The 23553-nt window shown below is 39.1% G+C and overlaps 1 protein-coding gene and 1 long non-coding RNA gene across 6 annotated transcripts in view; one reads left to right on the top strand and one right to left on the bottom strand.

Annotated features, from left to right (window-relative positions):
• LOC104603619 (synaptotagmin-2-like) overlaps positions 1-14279 on the bottom strand; it is a 34137-nt gene extending 19858 nt beyond the window's left edge. For 2 of the 5 annotated variants that reach the window (XM_010267679.3, XM_010267680.3), the window contains exons 1-2: positions 11498-11672; positions 10867-11158 (exon numbers count right to left, since the gene is read on the bottom strand). In XM_010267679.3, coding sequence (XP_010265981.1) covers positions 10867-10977 — 111 coding nt within the window. In that variant the 5' untranslated portion in view covers positions 10978-11158; positions 11498-11672. The other 3 variants (XM_088888652.1, XM_088888651.1, XM_088888650.1) reach the window with 3 other exon arrangements.
• On the top strand, positions 14280-15298 carry LOC148791191 (uncharacterized). Its single transcript, XR_016076572.1, has 2 exons — positions 14280-14416; positions 14501-15298. It is a non-coding gene; the product is annotated as an uncharacterized LOC148791191 (long non-coding RNA).
• Positions 15299-23553: the final 8255 nt, after the last annotated feature.

Below are 23553 nucleotides of genomic sequence, written 5' to 3'. Positions count from 1 at the left end.
GGCCCTGAGGCGAATGGAATATATCTGTTGGACACTCCTGGACAAGGCCATGGACAACCTGGAAAAGCAGCTTTTGGATCTACATCTTCAGAGTCTGTCAGTTGTGTCATGTTATGTCATTTTCGTTTGGGTCATCTTTCATTTTCTGCATTAAGTCATTTATTCCAAGAACTATTTAAGGGAATTAATTTGTGCAGTCTTCATTGTGAGTCTTGTGAGTTGTCAAAACATTGTAGAAGTAGTTATCCTTTGAGTAATAAAAGATCTTCTTCTCCATTCCATATTGTGCACTCTGATGTGTGGGGGCCTTACCACTTACCTTCTATGGGTGGCTACAAATATTTTATCTTGTTCATTAATGATTTTTCACCATTCACTTGGATATTTTTGATGAAGTTCCCAGACTTGTGAGGCAATTCCATGAATTTGTTCTAATCCAGTTTGATACCAGAATTAAAATTTTCAAATCCAACATTGCAAAAGAATATTTTGAGAAGAACTTAACCTGTTATCTCATTGATTTGGGGGTTATTCGCCAAAGCTCCTGTGTTAGGACCCCAGAACAGAATGGAGTTGTTGAAAGAAAAAGTCGGCATATTGTTGAAGTTGTAAGAAGTATCCTGTTTGCCTCACATGTCCCTACAAAATTTTGGGGTGATGCTATTCTCACTACAACCTACCTAATCAACCGTATGCCATCCAGGGTATTGGGGTTTAAGTCTCCCTTCAGTCTTCTTCATCCGGGCAAGGACCTTTTTCCTATTCCACTCTGTGTCTTTGGCTGCACTTGTTATGTACATATTCCAAGTGTCCAGAGACATAAATTTGAACCAAAAGCCCACAAGTGCATTTTCCTTGGTTATTCCCCCACACAAAAGGGTTATTGTTGTTTTAATCCAAAGACTGGAACTCGGTATGTCTCAATGGATGTCACCTTTGATGAGCTTTCTTCTTTTCATGATTCTTCTCAGGAGAGGCATTGTCCAAAGGGGGAGAATTTGTCACAGTTATTTTCTCTCCCCCTTCCTGTCCTAGTTGAGTCTTCTTTTGAGCCTCTTCCTCCTTCAAATGAATCAAGGAAGGATCAGTCATCTCATTCTCATTCCAGTGTTCCTATCCCTCCTCCATTACTTCCTCATCTTCTTTTTAATCCCAGGTTGTACCAACGGTAGAGAACTAGAAGTGAGCAAATTGTTTCCCCTACACCACATGAGCCTCCTGCACTTCCAGTCACAGAAGAGACAACAAGTGCTGATACAGCCCCTTTGGAGCCATCCTTCCTAGACTTTGATATCCCTATTGCTATTAGGAAAGGAAAAAGGAAGTGTACTGCACATTGCATTTCCAAACACCTTTCTTATAGTTTGCTTTCTCCTTCGTATTTTGGCTATCTTTCATCTGTTGTTTCTAACCCAATACCCAAGTTTGTGTCAGAAGCTCTTACTATTCCAGAATGGAGGGATTCTATGAGAACAAAAATTGATGCCCTGTACAAGAATGACACTTGGGAAGTGGTTGATTTACCTAAAGGAAAGGAACCAGCAGGCTGTAAGTGGTTTTTTACCATCAAATATCATGCTGATGGCACCATTGAAAGGTACAAGGCTAAGCTGGTTGCAAAAGGTTATACACAAACAAATGGGATTGACTATCTGGAGACCTTTGCTCTTGTTGCAAAGATGACTTCTGTGAGAGTTCTACTATCTCTGGCTACACACTCAGACTGGCCACTTTACCAGTTGGATGTAAAAAATGCATTTCGGAATGGAGAGTTACATGAGGAGGTTTATATGTCTCTTCCTCCAGGGATGTATGGAACATATATGAAAGGGAAAGTCTACAAGCTGAAGAAATCTCTTTATGGACTTAAGCAGTCCCCTAGGGCATGGTTTGAAAGGTCTAAGGCTGCCCTTGTTAACTTTGGCTATGTACAAAGTCAGTCTGATCATACCCTCTTTGTGAAGAAGAGAGGATCTTTGGCAGTATATCTGATTGTGTATGTTGATGATATTGTTATGACTGGTAATGATGTATCAGGGATTAATGATCTTAAATCTTCCTTCATACAGAGTTTGAGATCAAAGATCTGGGGGAATTGAGATACTTTCTTGGCATAGAAGTTGCCCGATCCAAGGATGAAATCCTTATCTCTCAGCAAAAGTATGTACTTGACTTGCTCTCTGAAATAGGGAAGATGGGTGCTAGACCAATTGCTACTCCTATTGATATGAGTCATAAACTCTCTGCCTCGGATGGAGTATTGTTGGAAGATAAGGGAGTCTTCCAGAGGCTACTTGGGAAACTACTCTATCTATGCATGACTCGGCCAAACATTGCATATGTTGTCAGTTGAATTAGTCAGTTCATGCATGCTCTCAGGGACACTCGCATGGCAACAGCCGAACAAATTTTGTGATATCTAAAGGATTCTCTTGGAAAGGGAATTCTATTTGCTAAGCATGGTCATATGAAACTTGAAGCCTACACAGATGCTGATTGGGCCGAAAATATCGATGACAGAAGATCTACCTCTGGGTACTGTAGCTTGGTGGCAGGTAATATTGTTTCTTGGAGAAGCAAGAAACAATCAGTTGTTGCCAGATCTTCAGCCGAAGCTGAATACAAAGCTATGGCTCATGAAGTTTCTGAAATGTTGTGGCTTCGATCCTTGATGGAGGAACTAGGTATTGAGCATGATAAGCCATTGATGTTATACTGTGATAATCAAGCTGCCATCAACATTGCTCACAATCCAATGCAACATGACAGAACCAAACATATTGAAGTTGACAAACACTTCAATCGAGAAAGAGTGGCTTCTGGAGAAGTTTGTCTACCTTTCATCACTTTTGAAGGACAGTTAGCTGATTTCCTCACCAAGGGCATTCCCAAGGTTAAACTTCTACATGATACTGGCAAGCTTGGCATGATTGACATCTATGCTCAGCTTGAGGGGGAGTGTAGAGAAGATGGGCTGAATGGCCCATAGGCTGTCTTATTTTATCTCCTTATGTTCTTTGCTGTAATGGGCCTCAATTTAGGCCTTTATTTCTCTTATGTTATGTCTTTTAATTATTTGCCCAACCAGGGGCCTCTCTGTAAATTACTAAAGTATAAGTTAACAAAATAGGATTAGGGGTGTAAGAGGAGATAATGTTCGAAATCTCTCTCTGAACCCTTATGGCCGCCACCTTCTTCTTCCTCTTCTCTCTTCTTGAAACCTGATTTCTGCTACTCTCAATCAACTCTCTGCAATATTTTGAATAGTCCTTTCATTTCAAAAGGCTGTTTTTCTTCTAAGTAATGCTCCAGCAGTTTATTTAATATGTTCAGAAATACATGTTAGTCTTTAGCATCATTGAGTTTAGTCTAAGAAGGGGGCTATAAAAGAATATACATAAAATAAGATAAGCTAATTTACATGAAATTTTATATACAAATTATAATTGAAAACAAAGGAATTATGATCAACTATGTTGTGCATGAGAGCATTTTTCAAGACAATTGTGATGAATTAAGGCTGTCTGTGGTTAAAACTCCATTCCAAAGCCACAGAACTAAAATGAATTTTAATCCTAAAGCAATTCATTTATAAAGCTAGTTCTTTTTTATCCAAAGAATAATTTTTTAGAATGAATTCTGAGCTAAAAGAAAGAAGCAGTTCTGAATGTTTGATTATTTTCAGATATCCAGAATAAAAGTGAGCATTAGAATCACAAAGATCATCAGAATCAATTCTCTGGAAGCATGCCAGATGCAGCCTAAGTTACCTCTAGATAGAGATGCCTACATGTGTCCAATGTGTGACTATGATGCCATGTCCAACCACACAAAAAAAAAATGTAATTTGATTGTACAAAAGACAGGGAAGTAAAGAACTGGGAAAAGAGTGATCAAGAAACCATGTTCTTCATGGGGATGACAGGAAAGAACCGAAGCATATAGCCAAATGAAGCAAAGAACAGGGATACCTAATTGTATATCAATAGCCAATAGGATAAAAAAAATAGTATGTAGCAACTAGAAACTCCCTCATATTCATATTGTCACTCAAAAAGTTTATCCCCCCCCCCGAAAAAAAAAGCAAGTATTTAGGGATGAAATGACTTTACATAAACAAACAGTAACTCATGTTTTGCCCCAGCTAAGTTTACCAATTGCAGTTCTTCCCCAGATGAAATAAGACTTTACATACCCCAACGCCTGATGACATTAAGGCTCCGTTTAGTTTGGGATGGGAAGGGAAAATATGGAATATTCTTCCCTTCCCATGTCTGGTTTGTGGGATATCATGAGATGGGATCCCAATTCTTGAGATGTGGAATACCACCACTTTGATGGGAAACAAGTGGTAATAGAGGGGGAACTTATTTAACAAGAAAAAAAACCTTTCTCGTAGTATTTCTAAGAGTTAATATTAAACCAATGACCTATTAATAAATCATTAGTTATTTAATAATATTAATAAAACAATTTAATTAAAAATAATTAATAAACAAATTAAAACAAATAATAAATAAAAGCATTAATCAATTAAAAATATTTTAATGATTAATTAATATTTCAGAATATAATATTCAAATTATTAATTAAGTCATATGTATTAATAAAATATACTAATAAATTCAAAATATTAATTAATGATAATAATTAATTATTAATAATAATTAATAATTAACAACAAAATAGTTAATAATTAATTAATTAACTAATTAACGAATACTTAAATATTTTTTTATTATTAATAATTTAATCAAAATAGATTCATAAAATAAATTAAAGTAATTATTTAAAAAATGTAAAATAATTTATTAATTTATTAATAATTAATATCAAAAAATTAAAATAATTAATTGTGTCATAGGAATTTATAAAATAAAATAATAATAATAAATTATAACCTAATAGAAAGTGAAATATTAATTGATGATAATAATCACTTAATTAATTATTAATTTTAAATAATTAATAATAATATACTAAATAATATAAAAAATAGTATGTAGCAACTAGCAAACTCCCTCATATTCATATTGTCACTCAAAAAGTTTATCCCCCACCTCCCCAAAGAAAACAAAGCAAGTATTTAGGGATGAAATGACTTTACATAAACAAACAGTAACTCATGTTTTGCCCAAGGTTCAAAGTATCGGAAACACCAAGTGTATCGGAAAGGCAATTTTAAGAGACGTATCGGGATACATCTTGGATACGCATGTGTATCGGAGAAAAACTAAGATACGCATAGATATGCTTGGAAACACTATAAATACTTTAATAACTCATAAAAATACATCAACAACACTAAATATAAGACCTCAATGAGGTGTATATACATTAAACTAATATATTTTAATGGTTTTATGAAGAAATATATTATAGCTAATTATAATTTCATTAAAAATCATATGCTTAACTATAATTTATAAATTATAATTCTTAAGTTTTAATGTTTTATGGGATGAAAAAAACCCAACTCTCCTATCCAGCCATAAACATGCATAGGCACAATCTCTATGTGAAAATATAATTAATAATTATTTATTATTATTCACTTCCAAAAATTATAAAGAATAAATAAAGATTATATAATATATTAAAAAATAGTTATTAAAGAAGAAATTTAAATTGCTTTGTGGATATGATAGATCATCCATAGATGTATAATATATTCAGTCATTGTGATCAAATGTTAAAATATAATTAATTATTTATTTATTTTTAATTCTAAAAATATAAAAATAAAAAAATCATTAAAGAAGAAATTTCAAATGGTGTATGGATATGATAGACCATCCATATAATTATAATATATTCAATTGTTGTGATTAAATGATAGAATATAATTAATTATTATTTATTTTTTTAATTGTAAAAATATAAAAAATCAAAAAAAATATTAAAGAAGAAATTTCAATTGCTCTATGGATATGATAGATAAATCCATAGATCTAAAACATATTTAGTCTTTATACGTAGAGAAAAAATTACATTTTCAAATTTTTTGTTAATTTATATTTCCCCAAATATCTTCATGAAATTTCCATAAATCTACTGATAACACAAAAAAAAAAATGTGATTTTGAATGTAAGAAATGTAGATCAACATAAATTTAAACATTCAAGAAAAAAAAAAGAAATCACAATATATAATTAAAGATTGAAAAAACTTTACCTATTTTTGCCATATTTTTTTCAAAATTTGAAAAATATTCAAAAAATAATGATTCACACTTGTTTCTTGCAAACTTTTGCAAATCTAGCACTCTAGGAATGAAGTTTGGAGTTTTAGAGTCATTTGGGGGTGAAAGAAAGCTTATTTCGGGGAAAAGAAGCTTGCTTTCCCCCTTTAATTTTTTTTTCAGTTTTTGGCCGTATCTTTTTCTTCGATATGCTACCGATACGCCCCGATACACCCCCGATATGCCTCGATACGGGTCCGATACGCATGAAAAAAGATGAAATGTCCAATTTCCATGCATATCCTGCATCGCTTTTTCAAAGATACGATATGATATGCCCCGTATCGGGCATATCATATCGAAATTTTAAACCTTGGTTTTGCCCTAACTAAGCTTACCAATTGCAGTTCTTCTCCAGAAGGCTTTACATACCCCAATGCCTGATGACATTAAGGCTCCGTTTAGTTTGTGGGATGGGAAGGGAAAATATGGAATATTCTGGAATATTCTTCCCTTCCCATGTCTGGTTTGTGGGATATCATGAGATGGGATCCCAATTCTTAAGATGTGGAATACCACCACTTTGATGGGAAACAAGTGGTAATAGAGGGGGAACTTGTTTAACAAGAAAAAACACCTTCCTCGTAGTATTTCTGAGTTAATATTAAACCAATGACCCATTAATAAATCATTAGTTATTTAATAATATTAATAAAACAATTTAATTAAAAAAATTAATAAACAGATTAAAATAAATAATAAATAAAAGCATTAATCAATTAAAAATATTTTAATGATTAATTAATATTTCAGAATATAATATTCAAATTATTAATTAAGTCATAAGTATTAATAAAATATTATAAATTCAAAATATTAATTAATGATAATAATTAATTAATTATTAATACTAATTAATAGTTAACAACAAAATAGATAATAGTTAATTAAATAATTAATTAACGAATAATTAAATATTTTTTTATTAGTAATGATTTAATTAAAATACATTCATAAAATAAATTAAAATAATTATTTAATAAATGTAAAATAATCACTTAAGTAATTATTAATTTTAAATAATTAATAATAATATACTAAATAATATAAAAAATAGTATGTAACAACTAGCAAACTCCGTCATATTCATATTGTCACTCAAAAAGTTTATCACCCCCCCCCCCAAAAAAAAAACAAAGCAAGTATTTAGGGATAAAATGACTTTACATAAACAAACAGTAACTCATGTTTTGCCCTAGTTAAGCTTACCAATTGCAGTTCTTCCCCAGATGAAATAAGACTTTACATACCCCAATGCCTAATGACATTAAGGCTCCGTTTAGTTTGTGGGATGGGAAGGGAATGTCTGGTTTGTGGGATGGGAAGGGAATGTCTGGTTTGTGGGATATCATGAGATGGGATCCCAATTCTTGAGATGTGGAATACCACCACTTTGATGGGAAACAAGTGGTATTAGAGGGGGAACTTGTTTAACAAGAAAAAACACCTTCCTCGTAGTATTTCTAAGAGTTAATATTAAACCAATGACCCATTAATAAATCATTAATTATTATTTAATAATATTAATAAAACAATTTAATTAAAAATAATTAATAAAATATAAAATAATAATTAATTTTATTAATTAAGTCATAAGTATTAATAAAATATACTAATAAATTCAAAATATTAATTAATGATAATAATTAATTATTTATTTATTAATACTAATTAATAATTAATATTAATTCAAAATAAAATATTAAATCATAAAATTATTATTAACTAATTAATAATTAACAAAAAAATAGTTAATAATTAATTAATTAACTAGTTAACGAATAATTAAATATTATTATTAATAATAATTTATTTAAAATACATTCATAAAATAAATTAAAATAATTATTTAATAAATGTAAAATAATTTATTAATAATTAATATTAAAAAATTAAAATCATTAATTGTGTCATAGGCATTCATAAAATAAAATATTAATAATAAATTATACACTAATAGAAAGTAAAATATTAATTGATGATAATAATGACTTAATTAATTATTATTTTAAATAATTAATAATAATATACTAAATAATAAAAAGCATTTAGTTAATAATTAATTAATAAATAATAATTAACAACAATATAGTTAATAATTAATTATCTAAGTAATTAATGAATAAATAAATGATAAAATGTAAGATAATTAATAATATAAAATGAAAACTATTAATTAATTCAAAATAAATTTTAAATAAAAATTAAAATATTAACTCTTAGTTAATAGTTAATTAATTATCAATGTGAATTAATTATATGATGAATTAATAAAATATAAAATAACAAAAATATTACTAATTACCTAATTAATTAATTAATAATTATTATTAATTTCCCCTATTTTCCCTTTCTCATCCCATCCCACCAAAATCTTCCTTCAAACCAAACACAGCCTAAGGGAACATATTACGGAATGTTAATATTGATTTTTTTTATGTGTGCCAATAGTGATTTTATGAGAGTATGATAGACAGAAGATGCTAACAATTTCTCCCTTGAACCTTCAAACAGCACATTTGGTAGCACCTAGGCTGTGAAAGGCTGAAATTCTAGATGAGGACAAATGACCAACCATTACACATTTGATCCTATCAAAATAAGAAACAAAAAACCATTAAGATTATTCAAGTACAAGAAATGGAGAAAACAACTGCAATTTAAATTGCAATTGAGATTGAACAGGATCTGTTTTATATGATTGCATGATTTTATGATGAATTATAAATAAAAAAGAGATGCAATTTAAACATAGTTCATACATATTTATCTCAAGATATTCAAATGACCAACACCTGAAAGGTCCAACAAGAAGAAGTCTGAAATATTACACAATGCTTATAGAATTCTATTTAGTATCCTAATATGCCATAGATTACTTTCTTGGTGCTTGACGTTGCTTTTATTTTATTTTAATTTTTAAGGAAGTAAAAGATATTTGATTAGTAGAAAAATAAAAAGATGTGCACGAGACAATGTGAATAACGTACAAGTATACTACTTTAGCTCCATTCTCAAACAAAAGATTAGGAAGGACTAGAGATGTCACCATAAAAAATCCTCCTCACCTCCCTCCTAGATAGATCATCTGCCAGAGAATTCTGCTCCCTTCAAATCCATCTCAAAGTAGAAGCAAAAGAGCTCAGGCTGCCAATCGCCATGAGCCTGAACATGCTCAATTGGCCCAACTTGTCGCATTAGCATTCTCAGTGCAAAATAAAAGTAATGGGGGTTGCATTCTTTTGGCAATTCTGGGCCTGATCAGCAAGGCAATCACTTTAGCTTTAGGGGGCGTTCTTTTTTGGTTTTTGAGAGGGGGGAAAGTTGGTAAATGGGATTTTGGTTCCTATTGACCAAGAATCCCATGTTCATTTTTCAGATTAATGTGGGGATCAGGGAAAGTTTATTTTCCTGGGTGATACCCATCTCCTAGGGACTCCGGATCTCCTACCCACGATAACTCTGCTCACGTCTACCCACAACACACTACTCCCGTGAATTCGGAACATCTCTCCCTGCATAATACTATGCAGGAGGATGAGATGTTCTCCATTTGTGGCTGCAATGTTATGTGGGTAGATGTAGGCAGAGTTTGTGTGGGCAGGAGATTCAGATTCTCTCCTAGGTGGGTAAATAACTTTCCCATTTAGGAGGAAAGTTGCTAACACTTGAATAGAACAAAAATGCCCCTTTTAATAATGGATTTTTATGACTAAAATGATCATTACCTTATTTACCTGAGAAATAAAAGAGCATGGGTAAATGCACTGTAGAACCAGATGGATGATCTGTTTAACTTAATGACTATCCCTCCAACCCAGGCCCAAGATCTGCAGGTGAAGTAGAGCATCAGCTTACCAATCCGAGACTGGCAATGGTAGGTTAGATGATCGGATAGCCTGTGGTGATGAATGGATATATGGTTTATTTGATTCTTTGGTCAAATATTTGGCATCATATCCTTCTGGATTTTGTGAAATGAAGAGTTGTGTTCCAACTTCCAATATTGGCACCCGCAACTGCGTCTGTAATCTTGAAAGCAGGATCCAGTAATGCAACTTTTCTTTCTCCCTTATCCTCAAACAAAACCGTTTCTCCTCAAATAAGACAGACCATGACTCTAGTAAGAACACTACAGTCTACAGAACCAACAAGCACAGCTTCACTGTCCCAATTCCCACATCCACATCCTATTTTGGCTCCTTATCGACCACTCTGTCCCATTAAATACATAATAATAATGATAACAATCCACCAGTAGGCGAATCTATTGATCGGAAAAAGAAGGAACTGACATACACTGATTATTGATGAAACAAATCATCTTACAAGAAGCAGAGCTTCTGCATATCCACATAACGATAAGAAAATGGGCCATAAAACTCTAATGCAACATAGCGAAGCTTAAAACAAAAGCTAAAAAGACTACAGAACCCATTGTTCCATTAAAAGTTCAATTTCAATTTCTTGTCAATCTTGTGAAATGTTATCATTCCCATTCGAATATACATACCTAAGAAGCATCATGTGAAAACAATTGAACCAACGAACAATGATCAACAAGAAGCATATTCAGAAAACTCAATTCAATTCAAAGTAAAAATTGCAAAGGGAGAAAACTGACCTTAACATCGGTGGGTTGGAAGTAGATAAAAAAATAATAGCCAATCACAAGCCCAATAGAAGTCCCGAAACAAAATCCGAAGAAACCCAGTATAGTACCAAAGAAACCCATTTCTAATCGCCTTCAGAACTCCACTTCGTCCCTGTTTCCCTCTGAAAAGAACCCAAGCTTACTCTTGCCCTGCAGCACTGGATGTCCCCTCTACCAAGACCAAAACCGAGAAAAATCGAGCAAAGCCATGTCTAATCTTCTCAAATTCTCCCCATTTACTATCCCACCAGCATCTAAAGCCCTGCAAAAACGCAAAAACCAAAATGACCCACTTAACCTTTGATGATCTCTTATCACTCCTAGAGCGTTTTTCTGTTTAGGCCAATCTTCCCTTCAACGTCTTATGGGATCCTACACACTGGCTGTAAAGGGAATTCAAAGGCGTGAATTCGTGCTACCGGTAACGCTTATTTGGTGGGGGTTCGGTTCATTAAAATCGAGAGCATAATGGCATTATGGCAGTGAAGAAATTCAGAGAGATCAGGTGTTATTACTGTAGCAGTAATGGCGAAGCAATTTGAAAAAAAAAATTCTGAAATTGAAGAAAACAAAGGAAAAGGAAATACTAGTAAATTCAAACCTTCCCTTTTTGTTCTCCCTCGCTGTCGCTTTCCCTTCCTTCTCTCTCTCTCTCTCTCTCTCTCTTATTCCATATTTAGCGTTCAACCTTCTATTGCAATTGCAACGCATCGCACTTTGTTGAATGACACTTCTTCCCTCCAAACGTTGAAATCTCGCGTTTGTGGTTTCCCAAAAAACGAGATCTTCATTAATCATTGTTTATAATTAATTCTAGGCTCTACACTAACGTGCGCCCTTCTCCTTATTTGGCGGATAAAATCATAAAATAGGAGCACGGTCACACCACCCCAGGCCCCTCCCTCTGACCCACGTCAACTTTAATTTTTGGTCAACATTCCTCAAAGAGAATTATTTAGACGACCTAATCAATGTAATAACTAATAAGCTCATTATTAGTAGAGGAGCATATGGATTTTCAGTTTAGTTAATAGACTCTATGACCCTTGAGTTTTTGAGCGTTGCTGAAACCCCCCCAAAAGTTTGGTAACTAATCAGCTCCTGGACTTTCTGACACAGATGTAAGTAATACTCTTTCGTTAGATAACGGACCGGGCCGGGTCGAGCTTTGCCTCTACATTAATAGAAAATATTCAGATTCGAACCCGAGCCCGGCTCGACCATCGGGCCTGGGTCTTGAGCCTGAGCCCGACCCAATTATAAAGCTTGAAGCTCGGGCTTGAACTCAAGCCCAAGTAAAAATTTGGAAAAAAAAAAATTTCCTCTTTAGTTAAATTAAAAGTTGTTTTATTTACACTAAAAGACCTGAAAACCTAAAAAATAATGAAAAGTCTCATTATTATTTGAAAAAAGAGAAGAAAAATAATATATATATGTTTTTTATAAAATATTTTATTAATATAATACATTGTCAAGTCGGGCTTGGGCACAAGCCGGGCTTTTTTGAGAAAGCCCGAGCCCGTGGGCCTGAAGTCTTGTCCAAGCCCGACTTAGATCGATTGGGTTGGACTGGCCCATCGGGCTACCCGACCCATGAACAGGACAGGTCTAATTAGAATTAAGGTTTTTAAACCGGACCTTACAGGGAACCGTTCTGGATCCGATTCGTGGGTCAAACGGCATGACCATCTGATCCAAACGAATAGCTCATTTTGACAAAAAACACACACACACACAAAAAAGTGGCCTAAACCCTTTTTGGGTCAAACGGTTTGATGGTTCGACTGCTCGGGTCAGCGGTTTACTAACCAAATCAACTATTTTTGGCCAAAAAATAGTTTTGAGGTAAAAGGAATATAACCGATTTCAGCTTTCTAATCCAACCGTCCGGTCCGGTTTTGAAAAGATTGGTTAGAATACTCAAGGCTCAAAAATATCCAAAATGCACATGCAATTACTATCAAGATTATCTTCTACTAAAAAATAATATAAATTTTATAAATAATAAAAATTTTAAAGAATAAATTACAAAGGCCCCCCTGTACTATGGGGCCTGTGACAAAGACCCGTGAGACCCTTCCGTTACCTTTATGTTAAAACCTGCCATTGTAATATTTTTTAATCCCCATACTATCCTTATAATAATAATTATTTGGGAGAAAAACACTGTTGATCTTCCCCGTTCTATTCCCAGATTTCGGTAACGGCGGTAACTCCCCTCGCGTTAATTTACAAGTTACTCTGCTGATCACTGCTGTGTGTTGATTGATAGATTATCGATGTCTCTCCTCACCAAGAGAAGCAGCAACACCTATGGGAAATTCAAATTTTCCCTTCTCGCCTTTTCACTCTGTTTTGCTCTAAGAACATCCCATGACGCAGTTGCAGCAACAAGGGACACAATAATAACAGAAGGTGAAGGGGTTTAGGACTGCGATCACTTGGAGTGTGTAGGTGGAATTTTCAGACTGTGATTTTTCAGCCCGGGCGCTTCAAGGAACCGCTACCTGGGTGTTTCCTACAACAAAGCTCGAGATGCGACCGTTGTCTGGGTTGCCAATCGAAATACCCCAATTGCCGATTCCTCCGGTCTTCTTACAACCGACGGCGACGGAAAATTGAAAATCACACACAATGGAGGCAGTGCTATTATGTTATATTCCAAACAGACCGCCGGTAACGTGACAACTACTCTATTGGACTCGGGAAATTTTGTTCTGAGGGAGGTCGATTCTAATGGAACTGCAACACGGGTATTGTGGCAGAGCTTCGATTATCCCACGGACACGCTTCTGCCCGGAATGAAACTACTCGAAGACTGGACATAACTAGACTCTAACTTCTTGGCTGATCAATGAAGACCTCTCGTCGGGGGATTTCTCTCTGGGCGGGGACCCAATGGGTACTAACAAGTTGCTGGCCTGGCGTCAACGGGATGTTTACTGGAAAAGCGGAGTGTGGGATGGTCGAAGCTTCAAGAGCGTGCCTGAGTTGACATCCGACAATGTCACATACAATTTCAGCTACGTCTGGAGTGAGGACGAGAGATACTTCACTTTCTCCCTAAAGCAAAATTCTTCTCCTTCGTCGTCTTGGGTGCTGGATTCTGAAGGAAACATCAGGCAATATAAATTCTACAACTGGAACGACTACAAGTATGATAGTTTCAACATTCTGTGTCCAACCCATCTGCCCTACAACTACTCCAGAGAAAACAAGAAAAGGTGTGTGGAAAAGAAGGTACCAGAGTGCAGGAGAGGAGAGTTGTTCTATTCCAAACAGGGGTATATGGATGGACCTGGATCTTGCTACACGTCCTTGGATACGAGCTTGAGGCTCAGAGATTGTGCAGACATGTGCTGGAGCAATTGTTCTTGTTTAGCTTACAAAACTTATTTTGCCGAAGAGACGGGATGCCAGCTTTAGAACAGAGATTTTCCTTTTCGGGAATCATCCTCCTGGGGTCCTATTCCTATCTATATTCTGGGTTCGTTTCTTGATCAACAATTGACAGCCAACAGTAAGCACCAAGTAACTCTATGAATCATCCATTATTTCAATTTTCAACAATTTGGTTGTAGAAAGTAATTGATTTCCAATGCAGAAAAAGAATCAAAAGATAGGCGATGGTTGTTGTACACCGTTGCCATAGTAGCCGGCGTACTGATTCCTCTGTTGGGTTTGGGCATCTTTTGTTGCTTCAGGAGGAGAAGTCTCAGATCAAGAGGTAACCTCTTACAGTCGATCTAAAAGTAGAAAAGAAGAAAGTCTGTGTTAGTCAAAAGACGAGCAAGATCTTATTTTTCTCTGTATTCCGCATAACAAAATGAAACAAACCAAGAGAAATTATTACTTGAAGTTGAAGATGCGAAGGAAGATCATGAATTAAAGCTATTCAGTCTATCCAGCATTGTAGTCGCCACAGACAACTTTTCATCAGAAAATAAGCTTGGTCAGGGCGGATTTGGACCTGTTTACAAGGTAAGCTCCTGTAGTCCTCAAACTCAGTCCGACCTCCTGCACTTCTAGTCACGTTACCGAAATCTGAGGTAGAAGGGATTATGCCGCTGCTGTTCGTCTATCGTAAGGTCAGGGAAGATGAACATTGTTTTCTCTCAAATATTGTAGTGGCATATTTCAAAATTGCACGGTCATAGTAGAGGGGGGTCTTTCTAATTTATCCAATTTTAAAATTGCATTTTTACTTTGAGCGATTGACATGAAGGGCAGATTTAGAAAATAAATCAATTTCAAAAAAGAGATCAAAAAAGGTTTGGGCTAGCAATTCATATGAAGAGAAAAAATGGAAAATAAACATTTTGGTAAAAAATAATTGCATATGTATTTTGGACATTTTCATGCCTCTTTTTAGAGGAATTCTATATAGATTTTGATGAATCAATTTTTTGGTGATGTATCAATTTTTTTTGCTAAGTACCTTGTCATTTGCTATGAGCTGGGGGCAGATTAGATGCCGAGTTAACTGGGTCGAGCTGGGCAGGTTAAGTGCCGAACTGACTGGGCCGAGCTAGGTAGGTTAGGTGACGAGCTGACTAGGCCGAGCTAGACAGGTTAGGTGACGAACTGACCAGAGTGGCGAGCTTTGTTTGGCGTGGGCCATTGGGGTTGGTGCCTTTATATAGGCATTGTTTGGCGTGGGCTTCACGCACTGCATCCGAGATTTCCGCGAGGTCATCTAAGTGGTCCGACATTCTCGGAGGTAACCGCCATGCACGTTGACAACCCTTTGGATCGTTCGGCACGTGGGCCAACTTCCAAGGATCGTGGGAGTATTAGGATATGCATGCTGAATTCGTCGACGAGCACATCTCGCAAGCCGCCAGATCGGTGCTTGTGCCAGGCCGCCAGGTTGTCACGGGGGTAATCGTTGAGGCTCCGTGTGGCACTTGAATGGGGCGAGTAAGCCTAAGCATCAAAGCAAACACACACAAAAAGGCAACAAGATGGCACACGAATTAGCAAAATGCTACTTGTATTGCATTAATAGGCGGCAAGCACAAGCACACAGTTCAGTGTCGAGGGGATCTCGTGCTTAACCTTTACACGCTACTAATTCACTCGACTACCTACCTCCTCTCAAATAGTACGTTAAGCTTTTGGGGGAGTGACATAAAGATACATCAAAAGGATGAAAAATCATACTAGGTAACTACACGAATGCTATTGGCAATCCCCCATACAAAAGTACATGCATAACCCACCCATGACACACACTTGGACACTGGAGTGGCGGCTGTAGGCACGATTAGACCTATTCATGGGCCGGGCCGGGCTGGGCTCGGGCCGGGCTTTGACTCTACTAACAGAAAAATGTTAGGCCCGAGCCCGAGCCCAGCCCAACCAACGGGCCTACAATTTGGGCGAGAGCCCGGCCCTAATAAAAAGCCCGAAGCCCGACCTAATAAAAGAAATTCGAATTTTTCCCTATTCAAATGGACATTTTCTATTTTAATGTAGATGTTTTTTTCCCCTATTTAAATGAACAACGGGCCTACAAGTGAATCAACAACATTCTCAAATCAAAGAATTTATTCAAATGGACATCACATAGGGTTTTTACTTAGGTTTAACTATAGGTCGGGCCGGGTTTACTTAGGTTTAACTATAGGTCGGGCAGGGCCGGGCTATTTTGGCAAAGCCCGAGCCCGGCTCGAATTTTATGCCGGCCGGGCTTTTTGGCCCGAGGTTAAGCCCGCGGGCCAAAAAGCCTGTTCAAGCCCGTCTAGGGGTCGGGCCACCCGGCCCATGAACAGGTTTAGGCATGATGGATAGCACTTGATGGCGCGGCGAAGAGAACACTTGTGACAATCTCCCCCACTCAATTTAGTCTTCGTCCTCGAAGACTAGCTTCTGCTTGAAGCTCCAATCTGTTGTTGATGGAGTTCTTCAGGTGCTCCACGAAGTTTATCTCTTCCAAGGCCCGGGCATGATGATGGGTGGAAGTCTTTTAAGGTGTTCTGGATGGTGGGAAAACCTATGGCTAGTCCCTACGTTAAGTCCTTGCCTGGCTGCTTCAAGGTAGGATTTTGGTTGCTCTACTTTGGTGTTAGGAAGGTTTGTGGCCAGGGCTAAGTCAAAATGATATTTTGGATTGTTAGGGTGTTGGTTCCCATGCATTTTTCCCCAAGGGTGACTCACAGGGCTACTACGGGATTTAGCCTGAGGGATGATGTGAATGTGGTCCCTAAATGGCTTGGGTGGCACTCGCTCTCCTCGGTGGTTGTGGTAGTAGATGTGGGCAAAGTTTGACACGGCCTTGGGTCTTTTGTTGGGCCCATGAATTGCAGGCACTTGCGGCTTCTGCTGCGAAGTTGACTTCTGCTGATGTGGTTGGTGTTGAAGCTGATGTTGATGCCGATGTTGGTGCTGTAACGGCGTTGGCACTGACGCTAGCGCTGACTTCTTCCTGGAGTTGTTGCATTCACTTCTGGTTGGAATGGTGGTGGTTGTAGATCTCTTTGCCATCAAAGATTGAGGTTGGTATTGGAGTTGCATGGCTGAGACTTGCTTCTTCTTGGTGTTGGTTGTGGCGATCATGTTGACCATGCAAGGTGACTGCTCATCCAAGATCATCAGGGTGTCAAGGTGAGGGGACGGTGCCGCTTTCGTCTGTATCATGAAGTCCATTCCAAGGACAACATCAAAATCATCTATGTGAACGACGAAGAGGTCAATCTCTCCATCCCAGGTACCGAGTTGTAGTCTTACTCGGCGAGCCATGCCTTCAGTAGGTTTGGCACCTGTGTTAACTGCTTTGAGCCAGTTGGGCTCTTTGGAGACGGCCAAATTAAGTCTCTTGGCCTCTGCAATGAATATGAAGTTGTGAGTGGCCCCCGTGTCAACTAGGGCCCTGGTTGGCCTCCCACCAATGGTTACGTCAACATACCTCAGTTCTCCCTTAACTGAGGTGGGCTGTTTGGAGGTAACCACTTTCTTCATCATGGCATTGAAAAGTTGGAGGGCGCCCACTCTTGGCACCTGGGTACTCCGTTCCCCATCACTCTGCTCATCATCGCTTAGTTTGGCAATGAGGGCACTTAACTTTGCTCGCTTTGGGCAATTCCTGGTCAAGTGCTCCTCCCCACAAATGTAGCAAGTGGGAGGATGACTGGGTTTCCCCCGATATCTATTGTTGTAGTAGCTTCGACTTCCTTGTGGCTGCTTCCCTTTGTGGTGCTCGACTGATTTGTGGTTGAAGGGCTGCTTCTCCTTCGGGGGACTTGGTTGTCTATATTCCCCACTCGAATGTGTGGTACGCGGGCTAGCTGGTCTGCTTTCTTCCTCATCCGACAGTCTCTGTTCACTAAGTTGTTCGGCCACGGCCATGGCGGAGACAAGGTCCTGAACATTACATCGTTGGAGCTCGAGCTCGGCCCAAGGCTTTAGGCCATCCATGAAGTTGAACAATAAGTCATTGTCTGACATATCGGTGGCTTCTAATGTGAGGGCTGAAAACTCTTTGACATATTCATGGAGAGAGTCACCATGCTTGAGAGTCTTCATCTTGCGACGAGCGAGGTACTCCACGTTCTCTGGGTAGAACTGTCTCTTCAGCTCTTGTTTAAAGTCAGTCCAGGTACGGATAACACACGTACCACGTTCTATGTCAACACACACTCTGCGCCACCACAATATAGCGACATCGATCAAATACATAGTAGTAGTACGCACCTGAGTCATTTCATTAGTCACATTGGCAGCGGCGAAATACTGCTCCATTTGCCATATGAAGTTGTCAAGCTCTCGTGCGTTGCAGGTACCCGAATAGGGAGTTGGCTCCCTAATCTTGATGTGGGAGGGAGTATATGCAAATGAAGTGTTGGCTAGATTAGCGACGACCCTCTTCAGGATTGCACATTCGGCTTTGAGTTCCTCTAGTTGAGCTTGGACGTCGAAGGAGGCACATGCGGCTGACTTCATTGAGGCCCACTCTGCTCTCATTTCATCTAGCTGGGCCGGGACGTCCCTTGATGTGGAGATGGTTCTTCTCTACGTTGCCCACTCTTTCTTCATCTCATCGAGCTAGGCTTGAAAACTATCAAGCCTGTCTTGGACCTGCGAGTTGGAGGAGCTTGCTTCTTCTTGGCGCGCAGCGCTACAGATTTCCTTGAGCGCGCCATTGATTATGTCACGGACCTCGTCCACGACTCCACTCAGGCGACCTGCCATCTCAACCAGTGTACTGTCCATGGCTTCCATGGTTTGATGTATCTCGTCTATCGAGTCTCGCATCTCACCTACGGTGGCTTCGCAACGCAGCATGCGCAAGTCAATGGCTGCATGCTTGTTGAAAGATTTCTCACGCTTGTTGGGCTTCAGTGCCTTGTCCTTGCCGATGTTGTCGGCGGGCGCATCATCGGCCTCATGGGATGTGGAGAGTCCATGCTCGATTTCCTCAACAATGTCCCTGTTGTGTTTCATGATGTCACTCGCATCGTGGGTCGGATGGCTTAGAAGGAGCTCCTGCTCTGATACCAACTATCACGGGGGTAATCGTTGAGGCCCCGTGCAACACTCGAATGGGGCGAGTAAGCCTAAGCAACAAAGCAAACACACACAAAAAGGCAACAAGATGGCACACGAATTAGCAAAAGGCTACTTGTATTGCATTAATAGGCGACAAGCACAAGCACACAGTTTAGTGTCGAGGGGATCTCGTGCTTAACCTTTACATGCTACTGATTCACTCGACTACCTACCTCCCCTCAAAGAGTACATTAAGCTTTTGGGGGAGTGACATAAAGATACATCAAGAGGATGAAAAATCATACTAGGTAAATACAAGAATGCCATTGGCAATCCCCCATACAAAAGTACATGCGTAGCCCACCCATGACACACACTTGGACACTGGAGTGGCGGCTGTAGGCACGACGGATGGCACTTGATGGTGCGGCAAAGAAAACACTTGTGACAAGGTTGCACCTGGGCCAGGCCGCCAGGTGGGACACCACCAACTTGGCTAAGGCAAGTTGTTGCCTAAGTGGTTCTGGGTGTCACCTAGTTGTTCCGAGGTGCCATGTGTCACCATATCAGTGGAGGGGCAAATCCGCCCTCATCATTTGCCCCCCCCTCCCGAGCTGAAAGTAACTTGGCAAAGGGAGTAGATTGCTCGTTTTGGCCTAGAATGACTAATTCGATGAGCTCGTAAGCATCGATTCAATTCCTTAGGCTCTGGGAGCGACTCGCACTCCAATCTCCTTACCCTTGATTTTGCCCATGCCGAAGAGGCGACTGGGTCTTATGTGGTGCCGAAGTCTTTGCTAGTCCCTTAAGCTTTGGGAGCGACTCGTAGTCCACTCTCCTTGATCTTTGATTTTTCCCATGTCGAAGAGGCGACTGGGTCTTATGTGGTGCCGAAGTCTTTGTCAGTTCGGCACTTTAGCCCTTAGGCTCTGGGAGCGACTCGTAGTCCATTCTCCTTGATCTTTGATTTTGCCCATGCCGAAGAGGCGACTAGGTCTTATGTGGTGCTGAAGTCTTTGCCAGTTCGGCACTTTAGCCCTTAGGCTCTAGGAGCGACTCGTAGTCCACTCTCCTTTATCTTTGATTTTGCCCATGCTGAAGAGGCGACTAGGTCTTATGTGGAGCCGAAGTCTTTTATCAGCTCGCCAGTTCGCGCATGGGCCAGGTCGCCAGGTCAGCGCTCGTGCCAGGCCGCCAGGTCGGCGCCTGGGCCAGGCTGCCAGTTCGCACTAGGGCCAGGTCGCGCCAGTGCCAGGCTGCCAGCCCGCGCTTGTGCCATGCCGCCAGGTTGCGCCTGGGCCATGCCGCCAGGTCATGCCTTAGAGCTATGGCTGCGCTACATCAACCTTGTTAGTGACATCGGTTACCCACTCCTACAAGAAGCTACTAGGAGCTCGATCTATGGGGGCAACACTACTGACTTTAGGTCACCAGCTCGCACGGGAGCCTTAGAAGGCTCGACCGGCAGGGGCGTCCATGCAGTCTATTGGCCGCCTACTCCTACGGAATCTACGAAGAGCTCATCTTGTAAAGGGTACCTCGCGAAGAGGACTGATGAGGCTTTATCCGAGTTGAAATAAAGTCGGTAGAGTTGTTTAGTCTGTTGGCCATCAACTTCCTGCATAGTCATTGAGTTCATAAAAAATGGAAATTAGAAAGTGTGAGTTTTTAGTTTCTAAAAGGTGAGAACTTACCTTTCTAGAAGAAGAGGACTTAGCCTTTCGGAGGATGAGAACTTAGCTTTTTGTAGCGTTTCCCACAGACGACACCAATTGATGAATCAAATTTTTGGTGATGTATATTTTTTGTGCTAAGTACCTTGTCATTTGGTCTGAGCTGGGGGCAGATTAGGTGCCGAGTTAACTGGGCCGAGCTGGGCAGGTTAGGTGCCGAACTGACTGGGCCGAGCTAGGCAGGTTAGGTAACGAGCTGACTAGGCCGAGCTAGTCAAGTTAGGTGACGAGCTGGCCAGAGTGTTGAGCTTCCTATTAGTTGTTGAGCTGACCGGAGGGCCGAGCTGGATTGATTGTTGAGCTTCGTAGTTCCTTAGAGACCTGCAAGGAATCAATGTCAGAGGACTCGAGGTGGCTAAGCCAGCGAGGTCGCTCCGATGCTTAAGTCAGTACTCTCATAGTAGACTGCAAGCAAAAGAATCACAAAGTATGAGAGGTAGAATATGATTACTTGCCCCCCCAATGCCATTGGGGTTGGTGCCTTTATATACGCATTGTTTGGCGTGGGCTTCACGCACCACATCCGAGATTTCCGTGTGGTCGTCTAAGTGGTCCGAGATTCCCGAAGGTAACTGCCATGCACGTTGACCACCCTTCGAATCGTTCGGCACGTGGGTCAACTTCCAAGAATCGTGGGAGTGTTAGGATATGCATGTTGAATTCGTCGGCGAGCACGTCTCGCAGGCCGCCAGGTCGGCGCTTGTGCCAGGCCGCTAGGTCGCACCTGGGCTAGGCCGCCAGGTGGGACACCACCAACTTGGCTAAGGCAAGTTGTTCCCTAAGTGGTTCCGGGTGTCACCTAGTTGTTCCGAGATGCCATGTGTCACCATGTCAGTGGATGGCCAAATCTGCCCTCATCAGATTTGTTCATGGGCTAGGTTTGGGGCAGGTTTGCTTCTTTATAAACAGAAAATGACCAGGCCCGAACCCGAGTCCGAAGCCTGATCTAGACAAGAATTTTATAATATATTATCTATTATTAATAAAATATTATATAATACATTTTTGGCTACTAATATTATTATTATTACATAATATTATATAATATATTATATTTTTTATTATGCTTATACTATTATCAAGTTGGGTTTAGGCTCAGGTTGGGAAAGCCCAAGCCCAACCTAAAAAATAGTCAGGCTAGATGTTCAAAGCTCAAGCCCAAGCCCACGGTCTTAAAGTTTGTCCAAACCCGACATAGAACAGTTCGAGCCAGCCTTTCAGGCTACCTAGCCCATGAACAGGTCCAATTCTAACAAAAAAAGGTCAACTTACAACTATGTCAACAAGTTTAGGGGAAGTGATTGCAATTATCAAACTTCATGGAGGTTTAATCAATTTACCCATTTCTTAAAGTATCAATGAAATTATCTAACGTCCTAAAGTTTCATAACAAGTAACCGTGCACCTTAAAAAATATGACACATATTAATTTTTTATTAACTGGCCATTTATACTCTGCTTGGGACTTCATATGCATTTATATTTTAAAAATCCATTTTATCCGTTATCTTGACAGCGTGTATGTAGGGGTGCAACTTGGGTGGGCCCAACCTGAGCCCCAACCGTATACAAGCTAGGTTTGGATTTTTGGTCTTCAAGACTAAGAATTTGGGCTTTTTTATTTTGTGGGCTGGCTCAAGTTTAACCTGAACTGGCCCAAGCCCGGCCCAACTATATACATTCATACATACATATGTATATATGTAAATTTTTGCATACATATTTGTGTGTGTATATATATACCTATATGCATACATATTTGCATAAATACATACATACATGTATAATTTTAGAATGGGTTCATTATCCAACCCTAATTCGTTAAATGGGTTAGGAAGATCAGGCTTGACCATAGGTTCAGTCCGGGCTCGGGCCTTAAGCCCAAACTTTAGGGTTGGCCTGGATTGACCATAAATCCAGCCCAACCCACCCGACTTGCACCCCTAAGTGTATGAGAGATGGGGAGATGCCATGTAACTGAACTGTTTTGTGTTTCCTTTGGCTTTGTCAAATAAGGGATGTCGAATCTTCTCATGACTTGATTACTTTGTGTTGGGGCATTTGATTCTCAAGCTATTCAAGGTTGTAATAAGGCTGCAACTTGGGCCGGGTTGGCCCAAACCCAACCCGAAAAAAGTTAGGTTGGGTTGAGTCGGGTTGATGTTCGGGTTGGGGTTGAAATTCATGAACCCAACTTTATTTCGGATTGGGTTATGGTTGACCCCTTAGCCTCTATAGTACATGTCATATATAAATAAATATATGTTATATATAATATATAACATACATTGATTTGTTTAAATGCATGATATTTGTATAGCCCCCACCAAATAGTATCATGTATTTCTTTTAAGATAATTACTTCACTTAGTTCTAATGGGAAAGACTAAAACCTTAATAACATTATTTTATGTTTTTTGAAAATTTCATTCTTCAT

The sequence above is a fragment of the Nelumbo nucifera genome, chromosome 5, assembly GCF_055504915.1.
Source record: "Nelumbo nucifera cultivar China Antique chromosome 5, China Antique-T2T, whole genome shotgun sequence".
Taxonomy (NCBI): domain Eukaryota; kingdom Viridiplantae; phylum Streptophyta; class Magnoliopsida; order Proteales; family Nelumbonaceae; genus Nelumbo; species Nelumbo nucifera.
This window is presented reverse-complemented; position numbering and strand designations above follow the sequence as displayed.